Raw genomic sequence first — 19,443 nt, forward strand, 5'->3', positions numbered from 1 at the left:
TCCTACATAGTCCCTTATTTTAGTACAAATACATGCGGCCCCTAGAGTCTATAAAATGGGATCCCCTCCACCACACGCATAGAAGTGAAACCATACTATATAATAAGGTCTTTTTTGCTCTTCACAAATGAAACATCCTTGGATTATGATATGGGATAAACTTACTTCTAGGATCATGAAAGCATAGAAAATAACAATAGGACTATCTTCTCAAAGGATCAGTGTAAAGAGAGTGCTATCTCAACATGAGCTTTGATCATTCCCCGGTAGAGTTTCATAGATTTAGCCCTGGGAAGGACTTCAGAAGCCACCTACTCCAAAAAAACTGATTTTAATGCAATGAGATCAAAGGTCACACTGGTAATAAATGAAAGAGCCAAGATTTGAATCCAGGTCTTCTGTTTCCGTATTTGGCACTTTTCCCCCACTATACCAATCTACCACCCTTAGAAAGAGCTATGACATGGAAGACAGATTAGGTGTGGACTAGACATGAGGCAGAAGTTGCAGAGAAGTAAATTAAGGCTTTACCTAAGGACATTCAGGTCTGTTTTGTCTGAATACATAGGACAGTTTTAAAGGACGTCCCACAATAGTTTCTTAACACCTAGAACTAGACAGAAGTAGAACCGATGACCTTAGGAGGCATTAGGTTCCCCCTGCCTGGAGGCCTGTGAGATGACACCTGTCAGGCAAGTCATACAGAGGATTCTGGACCAGGTTTGACTCAATGGCCTCTGAGAGTCTTTTTGACTGCATGATTCTTCATGAATTAAATCCTGCTCCCTCCTGAGGTCAAGCCTTACAATTCTAGCTAAACGTTTCTGTTTTAATGCCCTACCATAACCTTATAGCCACCTTGGTCAAAATTAGACATCTCCATTTCCATCCCTGAATGCCACCTATTATAGGTTAAGAGATGCATGGTACAGTAAAAATAATTCTCCATAATTATATATCATTTATTTTACCTGATACTCCCACATTTTGGGGTTTTCGCTTGAGGATGGCACTTTTCACTGAGGATTTGGGAGCTGCAGTCTAAAAACAAAATAATAACAATAATAAAAAACAAAAAAACCAGAAGCTATGAAACTGCCTCTTTTATATTAAAAATACCAAAAAACTAGACCATATTTTCCTCTAAAGTTAAGCACATGACTGTATCAAAATACTTATATTGAGATAAATCAATAATAATTAAACTGTACCATTGATAAATCCTCTGTGACATCTGAGTACTCTGGGGAAGATATATCATCTAATGGGGATATACTTTGGACTTTGGAGTCAGAGCCAAGAAAGAAAAAGGATAAACAAATACATTAGGCAATGATTAGACAGTTAATAGTTTTCATATATTAACTTGCATTTTAGATGGAAAAAATCATTTTTGCCTATTTTTTAGGGAGTTTCTGGCATACCATTGTTACAGAAGCCAAGGGTATTGAGTCACCATGGGTCAGAGTTATGTAGACTATAGAACTGGGGCTACCAGAGCTAATAGTTGGAAACACTTTACCATTGCCTTTGTATCACTGTGAATCATATTCTCCTTCTTCCTTTTTTTTCCTTCCACCTACTCCATTCTTTTCTTTACTTGCCTTTCCCCATTCCCTTTCTTCTTTGCTTATGTCTTAGACCTGCCAATGGCACCTATGGATCATGACAAGTAAAAGCTATGGAGCTTTACTAATAAGAGAAAAAGAAGAAAAATTCATTTTCACTTTCTTCCACCCAAATTGATCTCAAAGGTTGGAATGAAAGCTCAGTGCCCTTCTCTCTGCTGAGGATAATGGAAGGAAAATTGAATTTCATCTTTTCATTTTTCTAAGATAATCAGAAAATAACATAAAAGGTGAAAAAGCCTTCCCTCCCCACCCTGACACACACTCCAGCAATCCAATTAAGTATAACAAATGAGTAAAAGAACAAAGTTGGGGACATACAGGGCTTCTTCTTGGCAGAATCATCAGGTGTTAGGAAGACTGTGCTACCCTGGAATTTTACCACAGGAAAGTCTGAGTTTTTTTCATTGTTTTGCCTCAAGATCCTTTTTCCCACTGGTGTTGTCTAAAATAGAGTTGATTTTATTTTTTAAAATAGCACCTTGATACTTTTTCACGAACAACAGAATTAACAATAAGAAGTTGTTTGACCTCTACAACATCCTTCAAGTCTCTTAGAAAAGGTTCATGGGTTCCAATATTTTTTTTCAAATGAAATAAATTCCAAAATATACACCAATAACACAAATACCTCATGGCTGAATGTTTATCTCAAGTTACATCTAGTCCAAAGAATAAAAATAAATCTATAAGTATATATGCAATGACACCTCTAAATTACAATCCTCCTCTAAATCTTTTTTTAAATGTATTTTATTTTCAATTTGTGGAATGAAACAAGCATTTCCATAAAACAGTACAATAAAAAAGATGATTGCACATGAAACTGCAAATCTACCCTGTATAATCTGTTATTCTCTCCAAATATACAAGTTATCACATAAATTTATTTTTTCCTTTTTCCTTTCCTCTCTCCCCCCTCCCCCTGCTCTAGAGATGGCTACCATTAGACACAAATAGGGGTGTGTGTGTGTGTGTACATATACATACGTATGCATATATACACACATATATACATATGTGTATGTGTGGGTATAAACTATTCTATATGTACTCCTATTTATCAGTTCTTTCTCTGGATACAGATAGTATCTTTCTTCACATGTCCCTTATTTTTCATTTGTGTATTTATAATAGTCAAAATGACTTAGTCACTCAAAGTCATTACAGGTGGGGAACTGATTCTGAACACTAAAACTTATAGGGAAATCAACAATGCACAGTTTTGGTTTTTTTTTTTAAAGGCACTGAAATGATAAAAAGATTTTCCCCAGTGGCACAGTTTGGGAGTTTCTCAATTTCAGCCTCAAGTGAATCTCCATGTAGTAAGAATTGTTCTCTACCTTTTCTTTTACATAACATTATTACAGGTAAAATCAGGTAATTCTTTGCAAGATTTATGTCGCATTCATTGTATTAAGGAATAAAACAGCCTTGAAGGTTAGAAAAAAATCTACAAATCTAAAAACAAAGTTCTGGGGAAGGGCACATGAGAAGTCATGCTAAGGGCAAAGAATAACTTTAATGCTAACAGTTTTAAATCTATTCCTGCAGCACTAATATTGTATTTCTGCTGGCTGCTGTCTCTCACTGCCCTAAAAAACACAATCACCCTAGCATTAGTATATGAAAGGAGCACCAAAGAAATTCAGTAGGTTAGTCAACATATATCTAAGGATGAAGATATTGGGCCCAATCTGAAAAAAAAATTGAAAAAAATAGATTTTGCAATCAATATCAATTTTACTTGTAATGCTAAAATCTGTGGAAAGAATAAACAATTATGTTTGCTTTAAAAAGAAAAGCATTAAGTCAGGTTGTGGCAAGCATCTGAAAGTGACTCAGATTTTTAATAACATTTCTACTTCGTCAGAAGTTCCTGGGGCTATTCAATTGTTAGAATTTCTAACATTCAAAATCCATTCTAAATGTGTTTGTTATGAAATCTTTGCAGTTTCTGAACAGGGCAGGTGCTGATTGTGCACAGACACATGGCTGAATTTTTCATATTTTTTCACATCTAAAAAAAAAAAACTAAGCTACTCTAAAAATTCCCATGCAATAGCTTCATTTCCACAGTTATTTCACCTGAACACAAGACCATGGACTTTTCCCATTTTGTATTTGATTCATCTGAATGAAATCTGACACTCATTCCACCCTGCGGCTGAGTCCTCTCTTATGTGCAGCCTTCCCCACTTAGAATGTGAGAGCAGGGGTTGTTCTGCCTCTGTATCCTCAGTGCTCAGCCCTGAGCTGAGTTTAAAAAGTGCTTCCTAAATTGGAACACAGCTACTTACTTTGACCTTTCGGCGATCACTGCCACTACTTGAAGGTGACAATGGCAAAACTGAAAAAGAAAAACAAGTCTCCAGCACATGGCTTTATTTCCCAAGGAACAGACTAACCCCTATACCCATTATTATAATTCTCTACTACTTATCACATTTTCTCCAAACTACTCCTCCTTCCACTTAAAGCCCTCGATATCTGAACCTATCTTCCCAACACAATTGGGTCCATTCTATTCAAGCTGTACCTTATTGTACCATAAGCACTTGTTCCACACTTGTCATTGTGACTGTGCCTTCTCTCATGCCCTTTTCTCCACCTCTGGAATACCTACCACTTATCCAAAACCTGTCCACTCTTTAGGGGCAAGTGAACTCTCATTTCTTACTCAACTCCTTTCTTGACTACTATAGCCTTAACTAATTTTTTTCCCTCCTCTTCTTAATGCTTCTAGTCAAGTTAGTCAACAAGCATTTATTAAGCACCTACTATATGCTTATGGCAAATCCAGTCCCTGTCCTCAAGGAACTTACATTCTAATGAGAGAGACAACATGCAAGCAACTATAGTATTTAAAGTTCTGAGTTTGGTGTTACAGGGTAATTATATCATGTTGTTATTGTTTTGTGTGTTGAACATGCATAAACAGTTAGAGAAGGTAGAGGACAGGGAAATCATTATAGGCATCTGTATCACCTTATAGCATCTAGCACAGTACTCAACACATAGCAGACACCAAAGAAATACTTGTTACTGATTGGCTTATAGTGGGTTTGTGAGGTAGGTAAAATATTAAACTTACCTCTTAATTTACTTCTGACTCTTGGCTTTTTCTGCTTCGAATATGTTTTTAAGTTTTTTTTCTTTTGGGTATTGATCCAAGAGCTTCCACTCATATCATTGCTGGTTTCATTATTACTTTCAGAAAACAGGTGCTTCCTAACATCATCAAACTTACAAAGAGAGAAGTTCAATCTGAAATCTCAGAAAATTATCACAAACATCCATGGACTAGTAAAATATATCTCCACAATCAAAGTGAGGGCATTAACTTGTTCCAGATGTCTGGATTCTCTATCTGGTGCTGTGCTCATTTAAGGTAATGGGGGCATATACAGAGGCAGAAGGGACAGTCGAGAGAGCTAACCCCCTAAAAAGTTTTTAAGCAGGTGAATATAACTATAAAACATGACTATACAATTAAATGTTAAACACTTGCACCCTGAATGTAATTGATGTGTTCTCTCTCCTCAAAAGGCTGCATGAACAGAGCCTTGAGTTCAAAATTCTGCCTTTTGATGACAAAAAAATCCAAAGTTTAAAAATAATTTTAGAAGGAAGGTACATTCCTTAGTTTTATGGAAGGACAAAAGGTTATCTGTTCTATTTAGAAGGGTCTTGAAAGTTATATGCCAATAACTTTGGATTTAGGATGTGTTAGCTCTTCATGGCAAGGTGAAATTAAGTACTGACCAATCACTTAAGAAATATTTATTAAGCACTTGCCATGTATCAGGCTTTGTGCTAAATGCTGGGGATACAAAGAAAAAGAAAAAAAGCAATACCTGTCTTTGAGGAGCCTCTACTCTAATGGGGAGACAATTATGCATATATATCAGTATATATGAGATACATACAGAGTAGATACAAGGTAACCTTATAGGAAAATGAACTAGCAGGTGGGGGACCAAGACAAGCCTCCTGTAGTAAGTGGTGAGCTGAGTCTTGAAGGCAGGGATGCTAGGAGACAGAGGGAGAACATTTCAGGTATATAGTACAGAGACTGCATAGGCACAGAAAAGCAAGATAGAGTATTACGTGTGAGGAAAAGCAGAGGCCATGATGGTTGCACTATAGAGGGTATAAAGTATAAGGATGCTAGAATAGTGTAGTGCATGGCACTGATCCCTGTTTTCCTCTCGAGGCTCTCAGGGGCAGGCTCACTCATTTGAATCTGTACTCAAATGTTAGTAACGTAGAGGGTTCCCAGTGTTGGTGGCCAAAGCTACAACTACTACTAATTCTCAGAGTTCTAGCAGTAACTCAAAGTGAGGAGCTTAAATTCTAATTACTGAATACTCTACTTTCTGAGCCCCTACCAACGTGCTCCCCATTTGACGAGTTGGGTGGCCAAGTACACTAATTCTTAATCAGAAACATTGAAAAAGCAGAAGATAATACAAGAATGATACATTCCATCCGTAAACCGAGGACACATTTTCTGACCAAAGCATAGTACTCAAGACGGACACTTAGATATAAGCTTATAGAACCATAACAGGGAGGCACATCAATGGGAACAAGTACTCCTCTGACAACTCAGCTCTGGACTGTGGTCCTTGATGTCCTATTTCCTCCAGGATCAGTTTACATAATAGTTCACTGATAGGTAGGGCCACTTCTCCATTGCCTGCTCCTCCTCTGGGCTGCTGAGGTCGTGCTATGCTCCTTCAGTAAAAAGTAGAAACCCTAAGCCTATCATGTGCAGAACTTTCCTAGGGCTGCTCCTTTGGCCAGGTTCCAAGAGATTTCCACCCTCAGAGAGTGGCAGAATAGGGAAAGGCAAAGCCATTTAGCTCTTCCAAGCAGCAGAGGCAAAGATTTTCCTCCTCTAGTTAACACTCCCAAATAACAGATGGAAGTAAAACCTCTGAAATCTCCTCCAAGACCCAACTGGAGTTCTCTCCTGAGATCAAACTCAATTTCTCTGAGGTCTAGTGAGTTCCCTCTGCCCTAATGATCCAAAGTAGGATTTCATCAGTGAGCTACCTCACTTCTATCTCATTGTAATAACCTAAAATCATTATTTCTGCCAACCAAGCCACAATGAGGCAATATTCATTTGTCACATAGTCAATTAGGGATCAGGATTTGCCAGCTCTAACTTTTCAGTCTTTATATGTGAATCAAATACTGGTCAAAAGTACACCAAAGCTCTCTTTATCCTGAATAAGTGGCCATCCTCCTATGGGCTATTTTCTCAGCTTTTCTCTCACAATTTTCCTTGCTTGTGTCCCCCTTCCAATTAGCAAACTGATCCATATCTGACAGAGGCCAAGTTGTGAAGAACTCTAAAAGCCAAAGAAAGTTCTATTTGATTCCAGTGGAATAGAGAACCACTGGAGTTTATTGAATAGAGGAATGATATGGTCAGAGCTGTTCCTTTGGGAAAATGCTTTGGCATCTGTGTGCAAGATAGATCAAAGTGGGGAGAGACTTGAAGCAAAGAGACCAGTTAGAAAGCTATTGCTATGATCCAGGTGAAGAGTGTCTGAACTAGAGTAGTAGCTATGTAAATGGAGAGAACATGGCATGGCTGAGAAATATTATGGAAATATAAGAGACAATATTTTGTAACTGACAAGCTATGTGAAATGAGAGTAAAGAGTCAAGGAAAACACTGGGAATGTTGTGCAGACTGAACCTGTGTGACTGCAAGGATTGGTGGTACCTTCAAAAGTAATAAAGATGTTTGGAAGATGGGTAGGTTTGAAGAGGAAATATGAGTTCTGTTTTGGACATGTTGGGTTTGAAATGCATACAGGCAAGAGTGTTGTCCTGATAAATGAGTAACATCCAACACTCCAGAAAAATAAGTATGACACATTTAAGTTTAATCTGAATTACTAACAATTTAGAATTAGATTTCTTAAATATAGACAATCAACAAAAAACCCTAATTTGTAGTGTTTGCCCATTTCAGAGGTATAAACGCTCACACTGGACATTTAATAATTAGTTCTCACAAGCCAATACAGCCTGGCTCCACCACACCCCTGCCCATGGGACATCCAGTTGGAAATATCCAATAGGCAGTTCATGCTTCAAGATTGGAATTCAGAAAAGAGACAAAGCTTCATTTATAGATCCATGAGTCATCCACATAGAGGTGGTAATTGGACCCATAGAAACCAACAAGGTAACCAAGTGAGGGATTGCAAAGAAAGAAAAGAGACAAAGATAGAGCCTTTGGGTACAAATACATTTAGTGGGCACAATATGGATAAAGAACCATCAAAGGACACTAAGAAGGAACAACCAGACAGGATGGAAGAGAACTAAGAGATAGCAGTGTCTCTGAAAAAACTCAGAAAGGAGAGAGTGTCCAGGAGGAGAAGGTGAATGATGATGTAAAATGCTTCAGAGAGGTAAAGAAGGATGAGGATTGAGAAAAAATGATCTTCATTTGGCAATTAAAAGATCATTGGTAGCTTTCAAGAGGATAATTTCAGTTGAATGAGAGCCCAGATGCTAGAATGCAGAGAGCTCATAAGAAAATGAGAAGAGAGGAAGGAGAGGCACCAAGTGTAGACAATTTTTAAAAGAAGTTTGGCTGAGAAGGGGAGGACAGAGGACAGCAGCTAAGAGACACAGTGGGGACATAGCAAGGGTCTTCTAAGGATGGAAGAAACTTGGAAAGAAGTATATAGGAAGAGATTAAATAGTAGAGAGGAGGGGATGATAATGGGGACAATCTGGTGGGGGAAAATGGGAGGAGACAGTATAAAGGGTACATGTAAAGAGTTTGGCTTCAGCAAGAAGAGTCACCTCTAAGAGCTATTAAAAACTAGTGACATGACCAACATGTTTGTGGTTCTTTGTGTTAGGTTCTAAATCATGTATTATTTATAAATATAACAAGAAGCTGATATTTAGTCTAGGTTTCAAAGAAGATTCACATTTTGAAAAGAAAAATAATTTAGCAGGGAAAAGTAATTATTCTTGACTCAACTAACCAAGCCCATGGGAAATCTAGATGTTCTGACTATAACATTAATCATCTGAAGAACACTGATTCTAATTGCAGGACAAGTACTTTGAAGGAATAAGACACCCTTTGGTTTGATATTCTTGTGGCACCCAACATAACCTTATAGGAACCATCACAAATGGGCTATCATGGTTCAGGTGAAAAAAAATTAGACCTGTAGTCAACAGACTTATTGTTTGTTGTTGTTCAGTTATTTCAGTCATGTCTGACTCTTTGTGACCCTGTTTAGAGTTTTCTTGGCAAAGATACTAGAATAGTTTGTCATTTTATTCTCTAGCTCATTTTACAGATGAGGAAACTGAGGCAAACAGGATTATTGACTTGCTCAGGGTCACACAGCTAGTATCTAAGGCTGGATTTAAAATCAGGAAGATAAGCCTTCCTGACTCCAGACCTGGCACTCTATCCACTTCACCACCTAGCTACCCAACCATAGTCACTTAACTGTACTTAAGTCACTAACTTCTGTCATTCAGAGAGTTCATATCTTTGTGTTGAGGAGAGGCCCAATTCTCCTCCCAATCTCACACACACATTATACACAAATTGATAACAAAGAAGACAACCATAGAAGGAGCTTTCTGAACCAATATGCCTATCTTCTCCCACTTTTATATTAAAGGGAAAAGTTATCCAAAGTCCTGAAAATCATTGTTGTACATTCTGGTGTACAAGACAGAAACTCCATATTGCTATCAGGCTTCCCTCATTCCCGTACTTCAAAAGATCTATGATCTCATGATTATAGGGAGAAAGGCCTGGCACATGATAGATACTTCAAATATTTGTTCCTTTCCTCCTGCCCCTAAAATTAGATCCTAGATCCTTTCATCTCCACAAAGATAAAAAAAGTTTGTCTGGGTTGGGATATTCACCATTTGGGAGGCAGATTTACCTATAATCAAATTAGGTAATATTTATAAAGCTTTCCCATAAAATGGCACAGATCCTAATCCAGCCAAACTTTCTTATCTTACACAATTCTTACCCATGAGGTTTCATAAACCCTCCATGGAGGGTCCACCCAATGTATGGGAGGAATTTTAAGATTCTATGAGTAGCAGAGCGGCAGGATTTGGATCCTATGCTTTTCCTGCTATACACCATGCTGCCTTCTTGGTCTGAATCCATCTGGTCTCTCCATCTTCATCCTCTTTGAGGTCATTTCCACTTTCTTACATTAAGAAGGCTATAAGGAAGCAAGATGCTGGAGTCCAAAAGTGGTGATTATGTTTTCACCATTGAAGAACACACTTTGCTATACAAATGATTATAGTTCTGTTCTCCTTTGTATCTGACTTAATTAGATTTTATGCAAAGTTTTCTATAAACTCACTATTTCCTTCAAGGCTTCTTGTTCTTTTTTTTTTTTTAAAGATGATACTGAATGTAGCCTTCCATCATCCTCCATAACTTGTTGCAAATTAATTTATTTAAACAGTATTACATATATTCCCATACTTTTTTGCCCCGTTCTCATTTTAAAATGAGAGGAAATGTGAAGAGATATTAAAGAAACCATATGCTAAAATGCATTGCTTCCTTCCTAAATCATCCATTTGAAGCACGTGATAAACCATTTTAAAAGTCATTAATTTTAGCAGTCAATATGGCCTAGAGAAGGGGAAATCCACTGACTATATAAGTACAGAAGTTATACTTGGTATAAGCTGTACTTACCAATTTTCCTTCTCCTTGGCTTTTGTAACTGCTGAAAGTAGAGCTGTCCCTAGGCAAAAATTGTAAATTAAGAGAATTTTGCATTCTCTATCTCTCACTCACTGACCCAGTATTTTGTCCTGGCTGCTTAGGAGTCAGATTTTAGATCTCCATGAGGCTTTACCTTCTCTGGGTAGTGCCTATGCTTCAGACCTTTCCATTTCCCTTTTCAAAGTTTATTATATCTCATTCTCTCAGGCTCACTGGTAAGGGACAGGAATCATATAAACTAACCCATTTCCGTGTATTGATGAATTATACTTTCTAAGGCAACATTAACATTTTAATAATAATAATAGCTAGCAGAGCACTCTACAAATATTACCTAATTTTATCCTCACAATAACCTTGGGAGGTAGATATTATTATTTCTATTTTACAGATGAGGAAACTGAGACAGAGTTCAAATGACTTTCCAGGATCACATAACTAGTGTCTGAGGCCAAATTTGAACTTAGGTCTTCCAGACTACAGGTCCAATACCACCTAGCTGCCTTAAATGTTTTCTGCAAACATCATGCTTCAACTCAAAGATGGAACATTGACGGTGGCAATTTCAATAGAATGGAAAATATTTTTGAGTAGATCCTGAGGCAATGAAGAAACAACAAATTGGTGGCCTAGTCTGCCTCCCATAGGGTTAACCTTGCCTGAAAATAAGACAAACTATATACTTATTCTGACCTTAAAAATGTTTTATTATGAACCGGAATAATTCTTGTAAACATGTTCACACACAAAGTGCAGAAAAAGAGGATTGCATATCAAACAGTGAAAAACTGTTTTGTTTTGTTTCATATTTAACAGGGTAGTATCAACATTGCATTACTCATGACCCTTTCTGAACTTCATCCTTGTTATTCTGACCTTTCCAAGTAGGACCAAGGACCCTGGAAAGGACACTGGGTTGGAAGCCAAATTAAAGTCTTGCCCTGCCAATGCCAATATATAAGGGCAAACAACTCATTTCACTGCCTCATCTTCTTCACTAGGCAAAAAGGGGGAATTTTAGTTGCCCCAGTAGCCTCACAAGTTATGATCAAATGAGGTCAAATAGGCAAAAGTACTTTTGAAAAAGCCAAAAGTTCCACCAAAGGTAATGTGGCATAATTTGACTTATTAATAAACTCTAGAAAAGTTAGAAGTCAAAGGGAGGAAGTAGCTGTGACAATGCTAGTTGATTTAAGGCAGAGAATGGACCAAATCTCACATTTACACCAATGTCCATGGGGTCACTTTAAGTCTGGGGGCCATATTGTCGAGAAAAACTTCCTATTGATTAGAGCTGTCCTAATGTAAATGGGCTGCCCCAAGAGGTAGAGACTTCCCTCATCTTGGAGGTCTTCATACCTGACCACTTCTTAAGTATGGTATAGTGGGAAATCCTTTCACTGATTATCTTGGACTGGATGGCCACTGGGATCATTGCCAACTCTCAGATTCTGTGACTACGGGAATGAAAGAGTATCATATTTACCTAAGTGGAAGATTTCCTCTCAAAAGAAAAATTCTAAAATTAAAATAGAAAGATTCAAGCCCCTGTGATTGCAATCTCCATCTCCCCTAGTTTCTAATAATCAGATGAATTGTCATTGATTTCAGATCTGCAATCCCATTTGATTTGGTTAGATCCCCAGATTACAGAGCCAGAGCTGAAAGAGGCCTTAAAGGCCACCTAGTTTGATCTTCTCATTTCACAGTGACTAGAAAGTTAAAATGATTTGTCCAAGGTCACTTAGGTAAATGACAGAGGGTAGATTTGAACCCAGGTCCTCTTGCTCTAAATGAATCATTCTTTTTGCTGTATACATTGCTTGTATGGTAATTTAAGTAGATAAAGGAAGATTAGACTAGCAATTACACTCAGTTAAATAAAGGCAGATGGCATGAGAGGGAGAAGTCTGGTGTCTTATTTCTTCAAATGATTCCAATACTGCTTCTGCACCTCATCAGGACGACCCTCCTTTAAGTTCTAATCTGATGCTTCAACATATTGTAAGAGTGACCCTGGTTTCTTGAAGGTCATGTGAGTGAAGTCCAAGCTCTGGCAAGGCCTCCCAAGCTTGTTACTTAGTTGTATCAAACTCTTTGTGATCTCATTTGGGATTTTCTTGGCAAAGATACTAGAGTGGTTTGCCATTTCCTTTTCCAGCTCATTTTACAGATGAGAAAACTGAGGCAAACAAGGTTAAGAGACTTGCTCAGGGTCACACAGCTAGCAAGCGTCTGAGGCCAGATTTCAACTCTGGACGATGAGTCTTTCTGATACCAGATCCGGAGCTCTATCCACTGTGCTGCCTAACTGCAAGCTAGGAAGGATTTAAGAATATGCTCAGCTTTAAGCAGCATCCAATATCTGAGCTGCTAGTTAGTTGCAAACCATAATAATAATGGCGACTAACATTTCTATAACGTTTGTTATGTGCCAAGCATCGTGCTAAGTACTTTACAATTATTACCTCGTTTGATCCTCACAACTGGGAGGAGGTAGGGGCTATTATCCCCATTTTACAGATGAAGAAACTGAGAAAAATGAGGGTTTAAGTGATTTGCAAGCATCTGAGGTTGGATTTGAACTTCCTGACATGAAGCCCAGTGCTCTAGTTCAGAAAGGCTTATCATTGAAAGGGCAGTCACCAAGTGAATAACTTTGTTTTTGCCACAAAAGCTCCTGGACACTCTCTCTCAAGGTGGGGAGGGGTTGTGATCTATCATGAGGGAGTACAAACCCCCGGAGGAATCGTAGATCATTTGAAATATTAAAGTAATCTATCATTTATGATAATACAAAATAGGGGAGTGAATATGTACTTTTGAATACCAAATTTTTTTGTGTTTTTTTTAAATTAAAAAGTAGTTTAATTTGGCTCCAACTATAAGAGGCAGATTGCTTCCAGAAAGTCAGTTTACAAGCTCTCTACTCCTCTTTCCTCAACTGTAAAATGAAAAGATTCTCTGAAATTCTTTGTAGCTTTAACCCTGTATTATCCTAGCAGAATCATGCACAACACACCTCTTTTTCTTGGATGACTCTTTGTGGCTGAGAATCCTCTGCTTTGCTTCAACAACCTAGAACACAGACCAAGTTAATCACACTTCAGTCTTCAAAAACAATTTGACGTCATTCTCACATTTTATGGAAATGTCTTATCACTTTTCCTGACCTTCCTAAATTGCTGGCAAATTTGAGAGTGATAAATTCTAACATACATCAAAAGAGTCATTTGGTTTTCAACAACAAAACCCTTTCGCATATAATTGCAATTGTCTATAGTATTTAAAAGGAAATTGAAAAGTGTATGATCTTATGAGAATACAGTAATATTGAGCACTAGAAGCTTTTTGGACTCAGACTTTTCATTCAGGCAGAGGAAACGAGGTCACTTTTTGCTAGGGGTGTAAGAAGAAGCCCACAAGGTAGGAGTTATGCTCTTCTCCATTTCGTAGGATGCAACTTAACGAAATCAAGTGGATTCTCTCAGAGTAGAATTGAGTAAAATTATTCTTCCTGGTAATGTGGCCCAATAAAAGGAAAGCCTGCCTTGGAGTCCTGAAGACGTGGGATTCAAATCATGCTTCTGACACATAGTGGCTGTCTGACTCTGGGCAAGTCACGTAAACTCTTGGTGCAGCAAGCACATCTATTAAGTCCTGGAAGAGATGCCAATCTCTACTGATAGAGGGAGGCTCCTCACCGGGAGCTTCCTACGTCAATGAAACGGGCACAAATTAAAATGTATCTCGGAGGTGGAAGAACCGAAAGTATAGTTGTACTCTGATGCTGAATACATTCTTCCTAATGGCCTGGTACTGCAAGAAAGTGGCTAGTTTTTTGTTGTTTTGGAGCTAGGATAATCCTGAATAGAAAAACCACTAATGAAACATTTTGAGTATGTTCAGTTTAACTCTGATTTTTTCCTGATGCTCAAGATTAACACAAAAACATTTAGTTCAATATTCTGTAGATGGTCAGACTCTTTCCTGATTTCCAGGAAACAATATGAGTCAGAAGAATAACTAACTAGAAGGAAGAAACTAGAAATATTACAGTTAATATGTCAGAGGCCTTGAAGAAATGACAACACCTAGTGATTACAATTAACTGTGAATACTGGCTACTACACAGGTAAGTTCTTGTAAAATGGTTTCAAACTTGCACAGAGCTTGAAAACACAAATCAAGATACAGAATGCTCTTTTATGTCAGCTTACCACTTGAGAGTACATAGTATCAGAGTCGTTTTCAAAGTCATAAGGATTCTCTCTGGAAAGAAAAAGCAAATGTATTAAAGTGTACAAAATGTATAAGATGCAAAGACAAATTAACAACAGTTTTGTAGCTAATGAAGATAATAATGGGGAGTATTTAGGGAACAATAGTGGGGAGTATTTAGGGAAGTCCAGCTGGGAAAGTGCATGTGTATGTATGTATATTTTTTGAAATCAAAGCACCAGATCTAAGAACTACTACATGATTACAGCTCAATAGCCAATTTAAAGTGTCTGAATAAACATGATATTGGGGTGTCTCACCTTAAATCCTATGGTTCAAAATTCTTGCAAAGTTCAGTAATTTTACTTCAATATAGACTTACATTTCAGTTTTTGAAGTCTTTCTGAGATAATTAGACCAGTGATTCTCTAAGATATGTGCAAAATTTCAGCTAAGCACACTGAAAATTGTAATGAACTTAACATATGCAGTCACGTGTGCATGAGGCAGTCTCCTGAGTCTTTGTAGTGTGCTGAATTTCCCCGTGGTTTTTGCCATGAACAACCAAAAAAAAAAAAAAAAAAAGTTGAGAACTACTGTTAGATGGTTGCCCTACTCTACCATCTAGTGGAAAAAGCTATGAACTGAAGGGTCTTTTTGAAGAGTGATAACTCTCAGATCAAGAACATTATTTGAATGCCACTGATTAATACAGAAAAAGGTAGCAACAGCTCAAACTTCCCTAGACAGCCTCGTAAAGAGTCCTTAGGCACTCAATCCCTATTGGACTTCTAGAGTCTATAAAAGGAAAAAAAGATTTATTTATTAAATTTACTTAAATCTTGAATATTAATTTTTGAGCAAACATATGATAGCTACATTTTGTAGTTCTATGCATATACTTTGCAACAGAGGTGTCAAACTTGCTATCAGTAGACCTTGAGGAGGGGGGTGATGAGGAGAGGTGAACCAGGTTAAAATTGGGAAATGTTTAACAAAATAAATAAAAATAAAATACAACTTGGATAATGTTAATATGTGATTTTCTAAATCACTATGGTCAGCAATTTGTGCTTTATAAATGATTTTAAAACTATTTAAATATGAACCATTATTACTGTAGATTTATGTCCTTTTACTGATCTTCGCATAATTTTACTAATTTAAATTATTGCCATTTATACTTGCTGTATACTTTTGCTATATTTCATATCATTTAAATCCTTGAATGAAGACCCACCCCCAAATTACATCATTGGATCATATTCTTCCAGAGGGACATTGTAATAATCTATTTCATGACAAGGTTAATATATTACTAAGACCACATTATGACATAAAAGAAGAAATGGTTTATAATGAACATCTAAATTTATAAATAGATTTTTAAGGAGGAAGTATGGTTGTTTACAAAGATTTCTCACAAGACTCCCTTTACATATTGCATTTTGGCGTTTTAAATATTCAATATCCTTTTTTTAAAAAAAAAATTCATGTTGTGTACAGTGAGATGGACTTGTATCGTTTAGTAAGAAGGTAAATAGATGGGAAATGGGATAGGGTAAGCCAAAACTCCAGCTACATTTGGATACTTAAGTGACTACAGTTAATTAACCGTTTCTTCATGATTTTAAAGAGAGATTAAAGAACAAATTAACATGTTAACATCTCTGCACATTCCTGCAGTGGCATGAAACAAGAGTTCTAGTACCCAAAACTGCCTTTCCTCTCAACCATGGGATATTAGGTTGTTTTTCAAAGATTATTCCTTTGCTAAGTCTGTGATAAAAAGCTTTAGACCATCAACATATTTAGAATATGACTCAGTTCAAAGTTTGTCCTCATTCCCTGACGAGGTACAAGCATTTGGGGTGATAAATAGGGAAGGAAGTATTTGAGTTTCAGCCCCTTTTCTCTCTCCCTCTAAGGCAGTGCTCAAACTCAAGATCTATGAAATATCAAGGAAATAGCTTCTATATTAACTGTTAGGGTCATCTCATCTGGTACATTATTAGGCCAAGTTCAGGGTCCCTTTTCTACCATACCTAACCCTCCTTGATGGCTGCACTTTAAGGACATCACTGTCTAACATGATAAGTCACGTCTACACTCTCTACTTGTCACACATAAATTATTCTTTGCTCCTATTTAAGAAGAGGTTGCTTTAAAAAAATTATATTTTAAAAGCAGGTGTATGGCATTAAGGTTTAGCTTTAATGTTAAATAAACAAGGGGCACCATACTTTGTTTCAGGAATGTTCTTGCTCGAACTTGTTCCTTTTCTTCTCTCCTCTAAACCATCAGCCTGAAAGAAGTTTAAGTTTTAGTGAATTAAGCCAAAAACCAAAAGCACTGCTAGTAATTATTCTTATGATTGATGAAAACTTCTATCAATACAGAAATAGCCATGAATTGATGCAGGATTGTGTGCAAGATACACAATTGTGTAATTGGAGCTAACAAAATGAAAAATAAAACATAGAAAAAATAAAATGGGTGTCATATTGAACACAGAAAACCAGAACTTAAATAGTAAGAAATAATTCAAAACTATTAGAGGATAGTAATACTAATGTTAACTCATTTAAATATGTATTAAGTGCCTACTGTGTGGGCATCATACTCAGCACTGAGGGATGTACAAAGATGAGAGCATCAGGACTCTTGTCTTCAAGAAGATTACAAAATCTAGTGCAGGCTACCACACACACACACACACACACACACACACACACACACGCAAATAATTACAATCTAGTGCAGGATATGACCCGCACATAAATAAGTACAAAATAGAGTGTCCCAAAAATTTTAGTGCTGTTTTAAGTTATTGTAGTTGAAAAAATACCTCACTAAGACTTTTGGGACATTCCGAGGTTTGAAGCTATTGAAGCTATTAAAACTTAAAACTACACTAAAGCTTTCGGGAGACCCTGTATAATACAGATCATATGGTGTACATAAAAGTTCCTGATTCAGTATGTTTAAACTATCTATCCTATTCTGCTGGGGACCTGAATCCCACATAGCAAGGCATCAAGGTAACAGCGTGTCTGCTTCATCACAGCCAGCATTCTAATCTCAGAGTTGCCTGCTGCTTGTGAGCTCTGATTTTGAACAAAGTAACCACCTCTCTGAGCCTCAGTTTCCTCATTTATAATATGGAGGGAATATTTGTACTCCGTCTCTCAGAGTTATTGTGAGAATCTACTAAGATAAAACATGTAAAATTCTGTCCTGAAGTATCAGCTGTAATTATTTCTAGAATGACTAGGAGAGCAGCAAATCCCCATCAACACCATCTCTCCTCACTTTAAACTAAAGCTAAATCAAGGTTCTGCCTGGTGGGTTGTTGTTTTTTTTTTTCTATTAAGCCCAGAAATCTACAAAAGGTAAATATGCCACCAACTCTAAACTGTTTTAAGAGAAAGACTAAAGAATAGCAGACAAGGGAAGCATCTTGGATTACTGAAAAGGTAAGTGAAACTGACATTTAACAAGAGAAAATGGATATCTAGATCATCTCACTAACCCTAAGTCTCAGTAGATAATTGTGTTTACTCCAAAATGCATACCGCCTCTGACCCTTTATTTCTGTGAGACTTGAATCTGACCAGTGCTAGAGGATCTCTAAATGGGAATATAAAATGCTAGGGGTAAGAGGGAGGTATTGCTCTCGACTGGGGTGACCTAGGAAGGCTTCCCTGAAGAAGTGCCATTTTAGCTGGGTACATAGGTAGAGAAAGGGAAAGAGTAGCAAACATTGTAGGCTAAGGGAACATTCAAAAGTAATATTCAATGATGTCACATTTTACTGTTTCTACATCAGCAATGGGGCAGCTAGATGGCACAGCTAATAGAGCCCCAGGCCTGAAGTCAAGAAAACTCATCTTCCCAAGTTCAAATCTGGCCTTTGACACTTACCAGCTGTGTGACTCTGGGTGGGTCGCTTAACCCTGTTTGCCTCAGTTTCTTCATCTGTAAAATGGACTAGAGAAGGAACTGGTAAACCACTCCAGTATATTTGCCAAAACCCCAAATGGGGTCATGAAGTGTCGGACATGACTGAAAAACTAAACCTCACCATCTTTCATCAGTCCTCATATCTCTTCTCACCCACTCACCACCTAAGTTCAAGATCTCTTCATGTTTCACTTGGATTGCTTAGCCTTCCAATTAGTCTCTCTGCCTCAAGTTTCTTCTCAATTCAGTTCATCCTCCATACTGCTGCCAGAGGATCTGATCATGACATGCCCCTAATCAATTTCAGTAGTTTCCTAATAGCATCACAAATAGGAACTCTAATGTTTAGCTTTTGAAAGCATTATCAACCTATCTGTCCAGCATCCATACACACTGCTTCTTGTCCTGTATTCTGCAAGCCAGCCCAATTGACAGACTTTCTCTCTTTTAATCACACTGGAGATATATAGATATATATAGATATAGAGAGAGAGAGAGAGAGAGAGAGATATCTATACACACACACACACATATATATACACACACATATATGTACACATACACATATATGTATGTGTATGTATGTGTGCATGTGTATATATACACACATAAACATATGTATATGTATATATATATAAATATGTGGTAGGTATATATATGTATATGTATATATAAATATATATTATATATTTCTTTAAATATATTATATAAATAAATAATATATAATATAATATATATAATAATATATATCATATAATATATAATATATAAATATATATTATATATATAAATAAATCATATGTAATATAAATTATATAATATAAATAAATTATATATAAATATAAATATATAAATATA

At 36.9% G+C, this 19,443-nt stretch overlaps 1 protein-coding gene across 1 annotated transcript in view; it reads right to left on the reverse strand.

Moving 5' to 3' along the window:
* Nucleotides 1-19,443, reverse strand: part of SYCP2L (synaptonemal complex protein 2 like) — a 73,491-nt gene that overhangs the window by 16,271 nt on the left and 37,777 nt on the right. Inside the window, exons 22-30 of the mRNA XM_027867921.1 lie at nt 16,866-16,927; nt 14,622-14,673; nt 13,424-13,479; nt 10,372-10,420; nt 4,723-4,873; nt 3,935-3,978; nt 1,950-2,073; nt 1,212-1,282; nt 972-1,041 (exon numbers count right to left, since the gene is read on the reverse strand). Of these exons, the coding sequence (XP_027723722.1) occupies nt 972-1,041; nt 1,212-1,282; nt 1,950-2,073; nt 3,935-3,978; nt 4,723-4,873; nt 10,372-10,420; nt 13,424-13,479; nt 14,622-14,673; nt 16,866-16,927 (679 nt within the window). The remainder of the gene's footprint in view (nt 1-971; nt 1,042-1,211; nt 1,283-1,949; nt 2,074-3,934; nt 3,979-4,722; nt 4,874-10,371; nt 10,421-13,423; nt 13,480-14,621; nt 14,674-16,865; nt 16,928-19,443) is intronic.

The sequence above is a fragment of the Vombatus ursinus genome, unplaced genomic scaffold (assembly GCF_900497805.2).
Source record: "Vombatus ursinus unplaced genomic scaffold, bare-nosed wombat genome assembly UNPS02000577.1, whole genome shotgun sequence".
NCBI classification, from domain to species: domain Eukaryota; kingdom Metazoa; phylum Chordata; class Mammalia; order Diprotodontia; family Vombatidae; genus Vombatus; species Vombatus ursinus.